Raw genomic sequence first — 18,099 nt, 5'->3', positions numbered from 1 at the left:
GTGTGTTTCGCTATTGAGAACAATCCGAAATAGCCAGTAGGGAAAGTGATATAAAAGGAAATATTTTACAATAACCATTTGTAGCAACAGGTTGTATATTTTGTTAGTGAGATCGCGTATTTCGAGGATGAGTCGTTCAACACAAACGGTGTTGTATCTGCAAAAACCGGAATGATAAACTCCGTGTTGTCCTTTAGAATGAAACCGAATATGCTCAAATGTCATTTATGAGGAATAAGTGTATGATTGGTGCCTGAGCATAACTGACATGTATGATAATTTGCGATTGACACACTACTCCAAGCAACCACCACTTGATATAGTGTTGAGTTCAATTACTTAATATTTTAATACAATACACTCAGAAAAGGAGCATTTTTTTTGCAAATTTGGTATATGTAAAATAAAATTTCACTCAAAATTTGAGTGATAGTTACTCTATTTTCGGTACATGTACAAATAAAGTATTACTCAGTAAATGAGTAGATTTTACCCAAATATAGTTTCCAGTGGAAAAACTCAAATTTGAGTAACTTCGGAGTTACTCTAAATTAGAGTTGTTCCACTTTTTCTGTAGATGAGTGAGATCTTACTCATTTTTAAGTAACTATTTTTAAGCGTGAAGTACTCAAAATTAAGTAAAAAGAAGTCAAATAATAGGTAGTTTTTACTTTCCGTGTGTGCATTCTTATCATGATGTAAAAATTCCCTGGTGATCACGTTTCGAATTAGAGAAAATGATCTGTCTATTTCATACAGCCCGGTGGCAAAGATAGGGCGCTCCAGCAAGTGCTAGCGTGGCCAACATCTGGGGCATTTGGTGGGCAATCAGAGCGCTCAAAGTACGGTAAACAAATATTCGAGCATTTCAATTCGAGTAAAATCTTAATTTCCTTATCGTAGTGATGATATTCTGATCGATAATTTGCGGGGAAGTGTTTTAAAGGGTACTGAATAAACAAGTAGTTTGTAATATCCAGATTTTTGTTAGCCATTCTTCTTCACTGTTTTGGTTTTTGCAGAATGATGCTGGCCACAGTTTCATGACGTCATAGGAGGGGGTTGATTTCATACCATCGAGCATGAAAGAACCCGGTTATTAGAAAAAACTGCACGCTCATTCACGCTCATTTTATGTTCTGCACATTTCGAGATCAAAGATTATCAGTCGTGCGAAATGCAGCATAAATTTTGTGGTTTTCAACGTCGGGTCTTAGGAAAGCATGGTAAGTTCAATATTTTCAATCATCACACGTAATGAGTACACTGATTTTAGCTTAACCTTCAATTCAAAGACAAATTTTTCGAAACAGATTTGGTAGAAGCAAATGGCATTGATCTAGCCAGACTTAGTGGTCACAGCACCTTCCTTCTGTAAAAAAAACTAACAAGATCAGAAACCCGTCGACCATCATTAAAAAAGCACTTACGTACTACGGATAGAAACTTGAAATGAAACGTTCGTTCTGTGTGTGAAATAACGGGCGTACTGAAGCCTAAATCATAGAGTAGAGTAGCGTATGACCAACTCGTTCGTAGTTAACCTCGAACGGATGTACCCAGTAAACATTCGAAATCTCAAACTTCGACTGGTGACATTCTCCACCAACTGATTTCAGTGTAATTTGAGCGAACAATCGATTCGCTCGACCTCCATATGAACATCGATAGTCTGAAGTGATTTCATTTTGTCATCTTTGGTGCTTCATGATGGATTGGTGTTTCCTCGCGGTGTTGATATAACAATAAATTGCGTCAGAAAAAAATATAAGTCAAATAAAACCATACTTAAGAGTATGAAGAGCTACAGGCAGATATTGTTTGATCGATTAGGAACTGTAAAACCAAGATGTAATCATTATCGGTTAACCGATCGGTTAAGCGACAATCAACATGTGGTCTTCATTGTGTATCAAATAAAATTATCGACAAGTGCAACATTTTATTCATCCAATTCGGAATCATTTAGAGCATCACCAGCGTTTGAAATGCCACCCACAGTACAATCACTCCATTATCCATGTTAACTGTAATAGATTCCACAGTGCAATCCGCCAAATCCTTCCTCGAACGAAATGAATAGAATCGGAAGTGTGTACAAATTTCTATATTTCGACGTTACCTCGCAAGTCCCTAAAGAAAAAATGTCTAGATTTTCAATTAGTGCCAAAGGTTCGCCAAGCTGAGTAATTTAGTAGTGAGATCCCGATCTGAACTGGTCGTTTGTTGATGTTTACATGCTTGAATCCCGGTGCGCCATACCTAATTTCGAAAATTACCAACACAACCAAAACTGTCTTATCACGTCACCAGTGTATTTTACATCGTGGTTATCAAATTTCAATTTGTCATTTTTGGAAAAGTTCTCCTTTCGGAAATATTGAAAGTTGTATTGGAATAATTCGTGTAAACCTGTGAACAGTAACCCAGTTCATAAAGCTTAATGGCTTTTCCAAATACCAATGCGCAAAGTATTATATTTAGTTAATTTTTTTAACAGAATTGTACTATTTTTAATCATTTAAGCCGATGTGACCAAAAAGATTCTGGAGGATATACAAATAAAAAAACAGCTTTTGCAGAAAGGAGTTAGTCCAGTTGCGTCTACCATCAATTCATCGGCAGGCCTTACAATTCCGCAGGTTAGATTCTTTATATAAGTTTGTTTCTAATATTTGATTCGTTAGTCACAGTATTAGTTTAGGTTACCGAATTTTAAACCTTCATGCCCCTAAAGTAAGAAAACAGCGATTGAAGGATAAAAAAATGCAAGAATAGTTTTTTTATATATGATCCATTTCGAAAAACATCAATTATATAGCTACTGTATTATTAATTCCAACAATCTAATAAGACTATTCTTTCGCAGTACATCCAAGCAAACAGTCTAGCCCAGACTACTCAACAAACTGAAAGTTCAATCAACGCAACTGCTAAAGCTGTGTGGAATCAAGCTCTCAGTCAGTCAAACGGATTTTTTATTCCTCAAGACTCTTTGTTTGGGAACAGTATTATTCCAGTAATACCCCGATTTGAAAATACAACCACAACAGGTAGTGGTAGTGGAACTGCATCAAGTAGTCCCACATCATCGCATAAATAATTGATTACCATGGCCTCCTTGAAATTGAAAAAATTGGAAGAATTTCTGCAAACGGTTGATGGCTTCGAGAATCCCAAACTAACATTAGAGCAGTATGTAACACCATCACACATTGCCAGTCACATGTTGTACACGATACAAACGAACTACTTGGATATAGAAAACAAATTCGTTCTAGACTTAGGATGTGGAGCTGGTATGTTGAGTATTGGAGCATCCCTTCTGGGAGCTGCACACGTTATAGGTGTTGAAATCGATTCGGACGCAATTGAGGTAATTTTTGACGGTGGAAATTTCAACCAATTGTTTTTATGGTATATATTTTCAAAGGTTTTCAAAAGCAATGTCAAAGGTTTTGATTTAGAAAATGTAGACTGTGTACAATGGGACGTTTTATGTAAAGAAGGTTTTAGAATGGAAAGAAAGTTTGACACTGTTCTTATTAATCCCCCATTTGGAACTAAACAGAACAGTGGTATAGATATGAAATTTCTGCGTAGTGGTTTAAATTGTGCGCAATTTAGTGTTTACTCGCTTCACAAAACATCAACCAGGTTGCAAACCAATTATGTTTTTCAAATCGATTCCTAATAAACATATTTTATTTCAGGGATCACATAAGGAAAAAGGCACTTGAGTGGCATGTTAAATCGTTCATCATTGCGGAATTAAGATATAACATTCTGCAAACCTATAAATTTCATAAACGTTCGTCTGTGGATATAGCCGTTGATTTGTGGCGCTTTGAAAATACTAAGTATTGAACATTTTTATTGAAAATATATGCTTTGTGCTTAAAATGTGACTTTGCGTAACCTTGACTTATCGCCACAAACTAGCTCAATTAAATTTGATAACTACAGATTCTTTGTTTACATGTCTCATTTAAATTTATATCAATGTGAACATAGCGTAATGAGGTAAGACCAGTAAGACAAATTCTCTCCACACAGCCTATAGATACACACAGAGTTTTTGTCACTATTTTCAAAGGGCACTTCGTTTTCGGACTTACCCAAATAAACCAATTTCTAAATCAGTACACTTACTTTGATCAGTATTTTTTATTCAAATTAAATAAACAGCTTCCGTTTCCAGTCGTTCTTCCAATTTGTATGTTTACTACCAAAATGTAGGTGGCGTTAATACATGCATTGACGATTACCGATTGGCATGCGCGGATGATTGTTACGACATCATTGCTCTTTCGGAAACGTGGCTCAAAGAAAATACGATATCCGTCCTGGGATATGGGTCAAATTATGAAGTTTTCCATACCGATCGCAGCTCCCATAACAGTTCGAAGAGCATAGGAGGTAGAGTGCTCATCGCGGTTCACAGTCGTTTAAAAGCTCAACTGGTTGAGAGCCCACCGGGACGTTGTGTCGAGCAGGTGTGGGTTCGTGTTAAGCTGGCTGATTTCTCGTTTTTTATTTGCGTGTTTTACATTCCTCCGGATCGATGTCGTGATGTGCCGCTGATTACGGCTCATATCGAGTCATTGCATAAAATTGCATCCAATCAAGCGATGCCCATCGACGAACTCCGCGGTTGTTGGCGACGTTAACTGAATTGGTGTGCCACTTCTGATGGATTTTTATTCGCTGATCTCACACTTTCAGCATTTCACGCTAGCATTTTTGGGGACAGTTCGAGCGTGAAAAACAACGAAAAAGGTCTTTAACGATTAGCGGCCCTTACACGAGTCATTAAAAATGTCATTACTGAATTATTAATGAACGTGTAATGGTGCAGTAATGACGAGATTTCTAACAAATTTGAAATACATCATTACTTAGTCATCATTTAAAATGACATTTTTAATGCTCGTGTAAGGGCCGCTATTAGGAAACATTTTTATTCGTCTGTATCGTTACAAGAATATTTCAAAGAAGAAAAAGGAAGGAAATAAAAAAGGGGAATATTGTCAGTTGTACAGCAAGTGTTGCCAGCTTTATCACTCCTCAACAGTTGCCTTCTCTACAATCGATAATTATGGTAGCAACCCTATCTTTTTCAAAAGATGTTGAGTTTTAAACGTTCCCAGCGGCTTTGTAAGTATGTCAGTGGCCATATCAAAGACTAACAAACAGGACACTCAAATTAGATTCTTCAATCATTTTAACGATCATTTCGAATATTCCTTTATTTGGGACAGTACTCACATGTGTCATGATGGCGCCACTTACCCTATTAAAAACATCCTGTCTGTCATCTAGACTGTGTTTATTTTTTTCATTTACCGACAGGGTTGCCATTCATACAGAATTACCTGGAATGTATTGATTTGTATACGTCCATGCGAATTTCATGCAGGATACAGATTTAATACATATTGCCAAAACTATATACATAATTGTGCCTATTTCTCATCCTCCAACGCAAGACAAAATCGAACCCGTTTTGTTACAATATTTACTTGCTTCTGGTCTGCCGCCACTTAATTTCGGGTGAAAACTACCAACACAATAAAAATAGTCTAGATGAACAACGTTGAGTCAAATAAATGATTACCTTCCAACATCGCGAAAAAGTTCCCTCCGTGGTTGATGGGCTTGACGGTATTGCAAACATCATCAGATACTATTAATTATTGTTACAATTTAATATAAATATGTGTTATAACTTTTAGTTTAATTATTGAGTTTATTGAGTGAGGCATGAAACGATTTGAATAAGATGTTGATTGCAATACGCTCCAACATCCGGGGTTGGAGAGGCCGGTAGGGCTTAACTGAGCTCTTTTTTATGTTTCATTTTCATACTACCGGCCCTTATTACCGATGTGAAGTGGAAATTAAGCGAAATGAACGTACCCCACTTAGGTTTCACACGATAACGGAATAGTTGAATGGTGATTTAAGTTCATCTTTGACGTTTATTCTGTGAGGTTGTGTCGTGCTCGTGTGGGATCTGATGGATGAGGTGATATGTGAGTGAAGTATAAGTGAAGTGGAATGCAAGAACGGTAATAAAGGCCACCGTTTCAGCTCAGGACTAACGATCGACCAATAAAAGAGATAGAAAATGGGTGACGGCACCCCTATTCATCTCAAATCCATTAGTCATTTCATATATGAAAACCATTGGTTAGAGCGAGATCTGTTGTGTCTGTTCGATAGATTGACTTCGAGAGTGAGATGAGGTTAGGAGTATTTCGCGTCGCTATAACAGCGATGTCGTACATTTTCTGAACTACTTTTATGCGGTATTGCTTGTCAGAGATGAAGCAAAGATTTTGTATTTGATTTCATCACAATTCATTTATTGAAAGTCGAGTAATCGGTAGGATAATATGGTGACTCTATTAATGAAATGACTATTGGCACAATGAATTTAGTTAAAATCTATTCGAATTTATCTATTAGAATTATTATCTATTAGAATTTACTATTTAATCAATGTTACAATATTTGCGTGTGAAATACATATTTGTAAATATGTATATGTATGTACACATGTGTGTATATGTATGTATATATGTGTGTACGTCAGTATGCCTTGGTGCCTGTATATATTTATACATGTATGTATGTATGCGTTGTATCAAACCGTATATTATGAAACCTTTCGATTGTGAGTGAAATGTTGATTGCATTACGCTCCAACATCCGGGGTTGGAGAGGCCGGTAGGGCTTAACTGAGCTCTTTTTATGTTTTATTTTCATACTACCGGTTCCTATAACCAGTGTTATAGTAGAAGTTAAGTGGAGTGAACGTATCCCAATTGGGTTTCACACGATGACAACAGATGAACGGTGAATCGAATCCATATTTGACGTTTATTGGTGGTTTGTGTACAATGGATTACTGTGGTATGAGATAGAATATTGTAAAATAGAACGGTATAATAATGACAACCAATGGGCAAACCACTGATTGCTGTCAAACGATGTTCATCCAGTTTGTATTGTGAGGATGTATCGTTTGGGACCTGATGGGTGAGATGATGTGTGAGTGAAATGTAAGAGTAAGTGCATGCAAGAATGGTAATAAAGGCCACCGTTTCAGCTCAGGACTAACGATTGATCATTAGAAGAGATAGAAATTGGGTAACGGTACCTCCATTCATCTCAAATCCATTAGTCATTTCATATACGAGACCCATTAGTTATAGTGAGCTCTGTTATCTCTGTTTGATAGATTAATTTCAGAAGTAACATGAATTTTGGAGCATTTTGCTTCGCTAAAACAGCAGTATTGAACCACTTCCGAACTACTGCTATGCGTTATTGCTTCTTAGAGACAAGGCAAAGACTGTATTTATCACAATTCATTTATTAAAAGTCGAGTGATCGCTAAAATAACATGGTGACTCTACTAATGAGATGACTATTGGCACACTAGTTTTAGTTAGGATCTATCAGAGTAGAAATAGTAACTCAATGTTGTAATGCTTGCGTGTGGAATACATGTGGGTATGTACGCATGTGTGTATGTGTGTGACTGTGTGTGTATGTATGTGTTTTTGTGTGTATGTACAATATACATTTTACCGTGCCTTTGAATGCGTTGTACCAAACTGGTAGATGCATTTCGATTGTGGGTCAGGAATCAGGAATCAGAACAAATTGGCTCAAATGGCACGTTCCCCTTGATATTTGGAGATTTGTGCCTTGCCACTGTCAAGGATCAACTGAAGACAACTAAATGTGAACATGCTGTAGCAATACTTATGGGACCCAAGGGTCAATATAATTTAAATAAAAATGCATGTTCTCAGTTTTTTTCCCGTCAAACCATCATGACCGGCCGTACAAAGAGGTCATTAAAAAACACTAATCCTTTTTTGTCTCTCTTTTTTTTCGGAAATGGATGACTGAGCATAACCAAGAAATTCGGAATAAAGAATAAGATACTCAAGAAAAGCAGGAACAAATGTGATAAATGTGGAGCTGAAAAATTGGAAAATAATTTAATTAACACTCTTAGGAAATCTTAGATACAAAATGGAACATCGGTAAGAATAAAAAGACCATTGCATACAACTAACTTTTACATTTCAGGGAATAAAATAACATCAGCAAAAGTACGGAATGAAAATAAAATAGAAGGACAACAAAAGACACTTACGAAACACAATTGAATAGAACACTGGAATTAAGGTAAAACAGAATATGAACTATGACCAAAGGTAAGAAAGCCAACATGAATAAATAATAGAAACTGTTGGGTAATAATATAATTTCCTCATATTGAAAGAGGCGTTTATATGGCGCGCATGCGCTAATTCGGCCTGATACAAATTAACGGGGAGGGCAATACATTTTGGACAGGGCTGTAAAAAGCTGATTGGAACCCTTTCCCCACCAAAATGTAATATAAGGAAACTATAAGGAAACCTTCCAACATCGCGAAAAAGTTAAATATATTATCAACGTTATCCAATAATTTATTGTGACGATTCATTTTCAAATATTTTGATGAAATCAGGCATCCCTGCAAGCAGCTGATCGGTGTTGACAAACGAGGGGAAACCAACTAGTAAAAAAAACTTGTACATAACACAAGGGGTGTACAGATAGTAAATAGTTCGCGCAGTACAATATAGGTGGAACTAGTGCATAACGAAAAATTATTTTTATAAGAATTTACTGTCATGTCTGTTAGTCTGTGGTAATGGTATATAAGAAGCATATATAAACTATCCCGACTCACCAACACATACCGAACCGGAACTTCAGGCGGTCTACCTCGGGCCCTAAGGGATTCCAGTAGCTTCGACCTGGCGTCGCGATACTCTACGCACGACCGCACGACATGCTCGATGTCCTGATAAGTCCAACACGACGGAGATGTGCGTTGAAAGTGTAGTGATTTGACATGAGCCGCGACATAACAAGAATTAAGGCCATCGTCCAAGTACCATGCGCGCGGGTGGTTTTAGGAAATTTTCGATGGAAATTTCGAAAAATTTGCCAAAACCAAAAACATACAGACCTTTGAAATACATTTATCTATCTACAGGGTGCAAATAGCTGGAAAATTCGGAGGATTTTCCGAGTCTTATCAAAAATAGCTCTGAAAAATGAGTGTTTTTGTGATCTTTCACAATTATCTGGAAAAATAAAGCGATGACATAAACTTTTTTTTTCAAATAAACTTTATTATGGATACACAGATTACATTCGGACACATTTTTGGAAAACCTTTTCACGCTTTTCATAGAAAATCCACGAATTTCAAAAATTTTCACGAAATCGGTTATATGAAATTTGTTGATTTTCCATGAAAAGCGTGAAAAGGTTTTCCAAAAATGTTTTCGAATGTGATCCTTGTTGCCAGCATGAGGTTTTTTTTTGAAAAAAAATTTCATTCCATCGAATTATTTTTTCAAATAATTGTGAAAAATTACAAAAAAAGCTCGTTTTTTCAGCACTATTTTTGATAAGACTCGTAAAATCCTCCGAATTTTCCAGTCATTTTCACCCTGTAGATAGATAAATGTATTTCAAAGGTCTGTATGTTTTTGGTTTTGGCAAATTTTTCGAAATTTCCATCGAAAATTTCCTAAAACCACCCGCGCGCATGGTACTTGGACGATGGCCTTAAATCGCGACTCACGTTCATCCCCCTGAACCAAGGTTTCGTCGATACCTTAGGAATAATGGAATGTAGCCATCGTCCCAGTTCGCCATTGCTCCATGAAGTTTGCCAACTTTCGAGAGTTTTCTGACGAGAGATACTGAAAAATTCATTGAAGCAGATTGGTCTTTCATGAATGTCACCTTCTAATGCGCCCACCTTAACCAATCCCAAGTAACATTTTTAATAATAATAAATACTTGTAGCTATCTTCAATGCTACATAATAAATCTTGCATTAAAACTTTAAACTCCACGGAAGCCTACTGAAAACCTCTATAAGAGCATGTTCCTGCCAAGTGGACCATTCTTCATAAGGTTTATAAAGCAAAGTGAAGAATCATCATAAAGCTGCGTTAAAACTTCAAATTCAAGAAAATTTTGAAACCAGATTTACGATCAACATTAAATTTATTTGGATGGAATAAATTCCACTATGAATAAACTGTCGTTTTGGTAATACTTTTCTTGATTATATGTGTGTCATATCTGCTTTGAATGCAATCAGTAACAATTTATTGGATATTATTTACAAGTTTGAGTCTTTTACCGAACGTAAAAACTTCATGCGCTTTTATTTTTATCGTGAATGTAAGGATAAAAATAAGAATTATAACTAATCGCCTTGAAATAAATACGGTTTTTGCGAAAGTCGCCATGATTTATGAAAATTATTTTCTGTGATTTATCTTTATTTTGGTATAAAACTATTTCGTGGCGATAAAACTTGTGCATACGTTTTGAAAATGAATCATAAAAGTCCATCATACTTCCTCGTTTTTGCATTTCGAAGTTTATTTGATGTCAATAAAGGCTACGGTATAGAACATCATAATGGCGGCCATGAAAATTTCTTTAATGCAAATTACACTTAATCTAAGAAGCAATAAATCAAATAGCCCACAACAGGAGTGTCATAAATGTACTTTAGAACCCTCAAATTTGCTCTGAGTGAAACTGTCATTCAATTAACACGCACACACACAAATCTAGATTTATGATAGAATTTTACTGACAATAATGTTTTAAAGAAAATTTTTCAAAGCAATATTAAGAGCGTTTGCATGGTTTTATTCTAGTACAAATTGATTTATTTTTAGTCCAGTTGTTAGTCTAGGTAAAAGGTTTTATAGAAGCTTTAAAAACTATGATATTACTTGTCAAAAGCGACACTTATTATAGTTGTTATAAAACAAGTAGTGATTAAACAAACAATTATAAAACTCCTATAAATTATAATCAAAACCATAAGGCATTTGAATTGTTACTTGGGATGAGTCTGCCTTTTCATTGCCCGGAATGCACTCATATCATAATTACGTGAAAAGTTATGTGAATATTTTCCACCCTACTTTTCACGTAGATTTTAATGGACAGGCATTTAAAAGCTGTTTAATGCATAATCCAGTAAAAGTTACGTGTTTCATAGGTAAAATGTAATGTACTGTTCATATCACATTTACCTATCAGTTCATATCAAATTTAGATACCAGAGAATTACTATTTTATATATTGGTTGAAGTCAAAAGAGAGATTTCAGATTTTTATATAAATCTATGAAATGAAAAATGCCATGAAATATAAAACATTTATTTCAGAAAATTATCACATAATTCCAATGGCTTAAAAGCAACTAATAACGTCGTGGTATCTCAAACCTCCAGAAATCGTTTTTGTTGTCACTGCCATCCAACCGAAGCCGAAGTTGAGATCCAAGAACTCCCACAACCTCGCCCACAACACTTCCGATGCTAGTTGAAGTCGCATTACATGGTTCCAGTGTCTCTAGCTTCATACCGACGGCCTGTTTGAAGCATTCGGCAGGAGCGGGTAAACTTCCGGACTCACGCAGGCACTCGGTCCAGTTGAACACCTGGAAACTTTCATACTGGAATGGTCCGGTCGATGGAGTAAAAAATTGTAGTTAAATAACTTTTTTCGCAAATATTTACACTACTTACACTTCGAGGGCCACTGCTCGCCATTTTCAAAATCGAGTTTTTCACACTGGAAATTCACGTAGATTGTTTGACGTTTGGACAATTCACGTAAACCTTATGTGATGACTCTATTCATTTTAGGGGATGTTCGTATAACATTCATTTTCGTCACGTAAAATATTCAATTTGACATTCGAAACCATTTTACGTGATTTTTCAAATGAAACGAACGTGAATTTTTATTTGAGTGTGGAATAATGCGAAGAGGCCCAGACTAACGATATTGAATAAGACCGTTCAGATAAAGTTCGCAAGTGTTCCCGTAGTTTCCCCAGGAAATATGGGGGATACTTTCCTGGCTTCATTGCCCGGAGAGCTTCTATTGAGCTTAGACTGTCCGTGACAATGAAGTAATGGTCTTTGGGCAAGGTTTCAATGATCTCGAAGGGTGTACTGAATAGCAGCTAATTCTGCGACGTAAACTAGAGCCGGATCACTGAGTTTGTAAGAAGCGGTGATGTTATGATTGAAGATGCCGAAACCTGTGGACCTGTTGATGTTTGATCCGTCAGTGTAGAACACCTTTTCACAGTTGACTGATCTAAATTAATTATTAAAAATATTTGGGGCCACTTGAGGGCGTATGTAATCCGGAATTTCACGAATATCTTCTCTCATGGATGTGTCGAAAAACACAGTAGAATCAGAAGTATCCGAGAAATGAGCACGGTTGGAAGCAAACGAAGAAAGAATAATATTCTGAGCCAAGTAATCAAAATACAAGGACTAAGGACTTAAGCTCGACGAGCCTTTCGAAATTTTCAATCACTATCGGATTCAAGATATCGCATCGGATAAGCAATCGATATGAGAGATCCCAGTTAGGTCTTTTGAAAGTCCGAGGAGCTTCATTTTTGTCGTGAAGACGACTTACTTTACTATGGGGCGCCTTTTCGAAATTAGTAATATGAAAGAATGGGCAGAACTTAATCGTGAATAGACCTGCATTAATGGCAGCAACATAATTCTTTCACTATTTCATCAAAAATATGATCAGGAATTTAGGATATTTGGTAGAACTGTTCGAATAAATAAAACTAAAACGGCTTGCTGGGGATTGGCATATTTTCGCAAACTGAAATGTAGAGGCACTGCTTGTTTAGAGCAAGAGCTGTCAAATCGGTAGGACAATTTCTAATTACTCTACCTTTTCAACGATTTCTTATGAAAACGGGCAAATTCATTTGAAAAGCCAAAGTAGAAGTTGAAAAAAAAGTTTTTACTCTGAGGTGGTAATGTTGAATTCATGTTCATTGGTAATGTTGAATTAATGTTCATTGTGCGAAATCTACCGTTTATTCAGAATAGAGCATTAAACTTGGTTTGATACCATTTTTCAAATGCCTGGAAATAACAAATAAAGTATCCAAAATAAATAGTACTCGATCGCTATACATTCTTGTACTCGAGAAATCAACATTACACTGGTTTCTGTTTAAAAAAATGTTGATCCGAAAAAAACCTAATCTTACCCAAACTCACACATTTCTGAAGATTTTCCATGTTTAATCGTACACTGAGAAAAATACTATAGTAGCCGTAACCTGTTTGTCATGGTTATTTCAACTATATGCTTAAATAGTAACAACGACCATGATATGAGATTATTCACTATCTGTATTGTATAAAGTACTAGATAACAAAGACTATAACTTGAGAAGACTGTTTGTATTTATGACTTCTATGGTATGGTCATTCTAACAATGGTTGTCATCTCAAAACTAAGAACAAATAGATAAAATAACCATCACAAGGAAGGTGAAATCGCTCATGATAAATTTGAGAAGCGAAGTAGTTATTGCTACCATGTCAGTATGTTCTTCTTTACAATGTACAAATGTTACCATGAGTACATATATAGTTGGCTAGAAGATTGTGAAGTTTGAAAACACTATTCATATTGTTCATATGAACAGAATCCATGTGATAACTACATGACCGTATAGTTTTTTTTCAACTATGTAATTCGTTTGAGATGACTATACAAATGATCAAATCCTCATTTCATTGGAACGCCAAATCTCATGTACGTGGTACAATGAAACTGTAAAGGAATGCAAAATGTGTTGGAATTAAGCTCGTAATTGTTCATTGATGTTGGTTTTTCAAGTAAGCTAAGTAAGTTGCATTGAGTATTGTTCAATAATTGTGTCGGCAACGGCTTTGATTTTCAAGGAAGCCGTTTAATTTTCAGGCCATTATGAATATAGACGTGTCGCATACGGACTGCCACCGGTTTCGGAGGAAACAACAAGCGGATCGTGAAGGATACGACGACCCACATTCACTTAACGGATTCGAATCTGACGGAGAAAAGCAGCTTGGTAGCATAGTCCGTTAGTTTATAGAGTATCGAGAGGACACGTACGATGGTTCGTACTTCGACTCCGCTTATGATTTTGTCAAGCTTTCCTTTCGCTTATGATTTTGTCAAGTAGTAGTTATTACTTCGAAATCGATTTTCTTCTACTCCGAGTTTACTTTTATTACTGATATCTATTTGTATAGTACGATAAACGATAAAAATGTAGCAAATCGCTACTGCCGACAGCGTTGTTTTTTCTCACTTCGACAGACACTCAAACTAACCAGATCTTTTGCCAGATTTTCAAAAATTTCCCAAATTTTCCAAATTTTATAAGATTTTCCAAATATTCCTAGATTTTGTCAGATCTCGCTAGATCTTTACGGGTTTGGCCTCTATACGGTGGGGAGACCTTTTGTTTATTTTTGCTCACCGAAAAATGAAACCTACACGCTCATTCAATGTTACTCTCAAGTGAGCTATTTGTACTCACTTTTGTTTATTTAGTGCAAATGTCAAAAAGTGAGTAATATTGATGTACAAGACTGAGTAACTTTTACTCAGTTTCTAAATTGACAACAAGTTTTACTCACAGGACTTTGAAAACGTTGCGTGAAAATTTACGTTCAATGATTTTTGAAGAAAGGAAATTTGAAAAAAATGGAGCAGGTTGGAGCCAAGGTAAATTAATACTATCGAAAATTAAAAGGTAATATTATTGTACCTCCTAATCGACGACACGACCAGGCACTTCGAAGAAAAATCGCAATAAAAAGTGTTCATGCGCGATCACTATCAGTTACCGAAGTATTGAAAGACCCCTAGGTAATAATGAAAATAAATTTTACAAGCATCACTGCTGTGGTTGCTACGAAATAGTCACCATGCACAGCATAATAAACAAACAGGTAATACTTTAAAAGATGTATTATAAGTAAAACAGTTTATTTCAAGTTAGGCTAATTATATTGATTGCAGGAATAAACCAGTTTTCATGGCGCTAACAATATGGCGATGTAATGGTGATCTAGCAAAATGGAACATATCCGTATATATATATATATATATATATATATATATATATATATATATATATATATATATATATATATATATATATATATATATATATATATATATATATATATATATATATATATATATATATATATATATATATATATATATATATATAGATATATATATATATATATATATATATATATATATATATATATATATATATATATATATATATATATATATATATATATATATATATATATATATATATATATATATATTACCACTGAATTTTTCGTTTGCTATCTACGTATCTATCAAAAATATTTGAATGACAACAGGAATGATAATGTCGTTTCGGGATTTTGTTTTTTTCCTTAACGTGAAGAACCGCGATTTTGCATTTCATTCTAATAATCAAAATACCCTGTCAAGTCGTTCCCACTGATTGTCTCGTCTTCTACTGGCGTTTAAAAAGAGTTTCAGGCCCTAATAACCGTTCTCACTTCCACTTTCACTTCCCACTTATATCACTTCACTTGATTTTCCCTGTTACTGAACTGTTACGCACACTGAAGTAGTCACTGTAGTGAAAAAAATCATTTTTCCAAAAAAATTATGTGATGTTCGTAATAACCACAAGCTCATAAAAGTAATTACTTTTTCCTCTGAAGCGACTTTCGTGATAAATACCTACATTCACTTCACTTGATTTTCACCGTGAAGTGATACCTATAATAAGGGTTTTCACCGTGTAGTGATACTGGTAATAAGGGCCTCATTATATGAATTCGATATAAGGGAAGAATTAAAAAGGGACACTCCGTTTCCGCATTTTAGCGTAGGCCACTCGACCTACGGTTGAGTAGTTACGTACATATATCATTAAATGCAATTCATATCAGCGAAGCGCAGATCACAGTTGATTGAAATTGTAATCGCAGCATATTTCACCGGTAACTAAACATTTATTTTGTGTAGGACTTTTATATAATTGAAATATTGGTGAAAAGTCATATAAAATTTGTGAATGCTGATTAGTACATTTGAAAGCATATAAATAATTGCAATCACAATCGAAATGATTCTAACAAGTAGCAACATCATCAAAATTGCAGCATAACACCAACATTCGCGGTCATACTGTTCATCTGAGTACTACAATGCAATTGGTTGAAGATCATTCTGGTCTCACGATGAGATTTTCTTCACCCTCTGAGCATCACGCCGTAGATAAACGCAAAAGGGTTAGTTTCGGGTCTTTACGCACTTTGAAAAGAGGCTACAAGAATACATATTATTAGTGAACAGAATATATAATTAAATACAAAATTAGCAAGCCATAAAAACTCTCAATTCCGATTTAGATCCGCAGTCGACGATGAGAACTTCTGAGATGCTCTAGATTGGGCATATGCAATAATGAAACCGAGAACGATTACCTTGAAAAGATAAACAATGGTAACCAGGGTTACTGTATCTGTTATTTTGAAAACAACAATTTCTCTGACCGCGTTCCCAATTTTAAACATTTTTCATTAGATATCATTTTGACATTACCAGTTACTGAGGGGTAGCTCGATTTGCGATACAGTTTTAAAAGCGAGTGGCAGGTCGTGTCGTCGTCCTAATCCTTATAATGATTGAAGTTTTTCGTTGCCACATTTGTGCAATCTTCGTTCCAGGATACGTGAGGGAATTTAGAGAACATTTTCAACTTTCTATGAAAAAACTACAAAATGTAAATGAGGGAATTGAGAAAATATTTAAAAAATGTTGCATTTTTTTATTTTACACGCAGTATCGATTATAATAAAGAATTCTTTAGATAATTCGAATGATAGTGTTTAACATTTACTCACCCGAGCTAATTTTCCCATTTATAGCACTGAGTAAATGTTACTCAGATTTTGACAACTACAGTATTCACTCAAAAGTGAGTAAAGAAGCTTCACTCACTATAGAGTAGTTCCACTTTTAACGAAAGTGAGTGAAATTGTACTCACTTTAGAGTAACATTGAACGAGCGTGTAGCAAAAATTTGCTTGTATATAGTAGACCCAGACAAATCCAGATAAATTTTTGAGTTTTGACAGATTTTTGAAAAAATAACCTGGCAACTCTGGTCACCATCGTGACCAGAGATGCCAGATATTTTCAGAGAAAATCTGTATTACCCTGTATCAGAGATGCCATTTATACAGATTTATCTGTATTATACAGATTTTCACAACCTCACACAGATCTAATACAGAGTACAGATTTTATACAGATTCCCTAAATTTAATACAGATTTATACAGATTTCACAAGAAGTTAGAAAAATAAACTGTTTTTGTCTGAGCTATCCTTTAGTACATGATTGCAATGACGAGATGAAAGTTTATTAATCAACGGACAAATCACAAATTGAAGTAAAAAACGATGTGCAGATATTTGATGATCAACACAAAAAAACATTTAGACAGAGTGAGCACGAGAAAGCAGAGCCAAACTTGGTACTGATCAAAGCGAGTAATGCACATACAGTAAATTGAAGGACCTTGTCAGATGGAAGGCTGAGCAGATAACAGGGCCCCTTTGGTTTGCTGAATTAGCAGGGCCCTTTGGCTTGCTGACATTAGCAGACCAAAAGAGGGAAGCATATACCTCTTTTGGTCTGCTAATGCCATCCACCAGCTCGATTCAGCTTTTCGTGTTTATTCTGTCTGCGGCCTGAGAGTTGTATGACTTGACTTGAAGTTGCATATTATGTCAACTTGTAAATCTAGAAAAGTATATGGAATTGAAATTTGATTGTGGTTGAAAAAACATTCATATTAAATTTCGTCTTTACATATTTTTGTGAACTAAGAAGATATTAAAAATTAAATGCTCATTGAAAATCTCATTGTTTAACCATAATCTGTTGAGATAGCCTTCAACATCATTTCACTGTAGAAATTTCATTTCATTAGTGAATACAGATAAATACAGATTTTTTATACAGGGCAGAGATGCCAGATATTTTCCTAGAAAATCTGTATTGATTCGTATAAAATATCTGTATTTATCTGTATTCGCTAATAAAATGAAATTTCTACAA

General features: G+C 35.2%; 2 protein-coding genes across 3 annotated transcripts; both read left to right on the top strand.

Moving 5' to 3' along the window:
• Window positions 1–2,315: 2,315 nt before the first annotated feature.
• LOC131440726 (SOSS complex subunit C homolog B) lies at window positions 2,316–3,103 on the top strand. The gene is made up of 3 exons (XM_058612255.1): window positions 2,316–2,471; window positions 2,527–2,642; window positions 2,870–3,103. Exons 1-3 carry the CDS (start codon window positions 2,444–2,446, stop codon window positions 3,101–3,103), a joined length of 378 nt encoding a protein of 125 aa, XP_058468238.1. The 5' UTR covers window positions 2,316–2,443.
• Window positions 3,104–3,112: 9 nt separating this feature from the next.
• LOC131440725 (rRNA N6-adenosine-methyltransferase Mettl5) lies at window positions 3,113–3,908 on the top strand. 2 transcript variants are annotated; one of them, XM_058612253.1, is made up of 3 exons: window positions 3,113–3,376; window positions 3,434–3,657; window positions 3,714–3,908. In XM_058612253.1, the coding sequence occupies exons 1-3, from the start codon at window positions 3,113–3,115 to the stop codon at window positions 3,865–3,867; spliced, it is 642 nt and encodes a 213-aa protein (XP_058468236.1). In that variant the 3' UTR covers window positions 3,868–3,908. The 2 variants fall into 2 exon arrangements, with proteins under 2 accessions (XP_058468236.1, XP_058468237.1); XM_058612254.1 differs by lacking the exon at window positions 3,434–3,657.
• The last annotated feature ends 14,191 nt before the right edge of the window (window positions 3,909–18,099 follow it).

The sequence above is a fragment of the Malaya genurostris genome, chromosome 1 (assembly GCF_030247185.1).
Source record: "Malaya genurostris strain Urasoe2022 chromosome 1, Malgen_1.1, whole genome shotgun sequence".
Taxonomy (NCBI): domain Eukaryota; kingdom Metazoa; phylum Arthropoda; class Insecta; order Diptera; family Culicidae; genus Malaya; species Malaya genurostris.
This window is presented reverse-complemented; position numbering and strand designations above follow the sequence as displayed.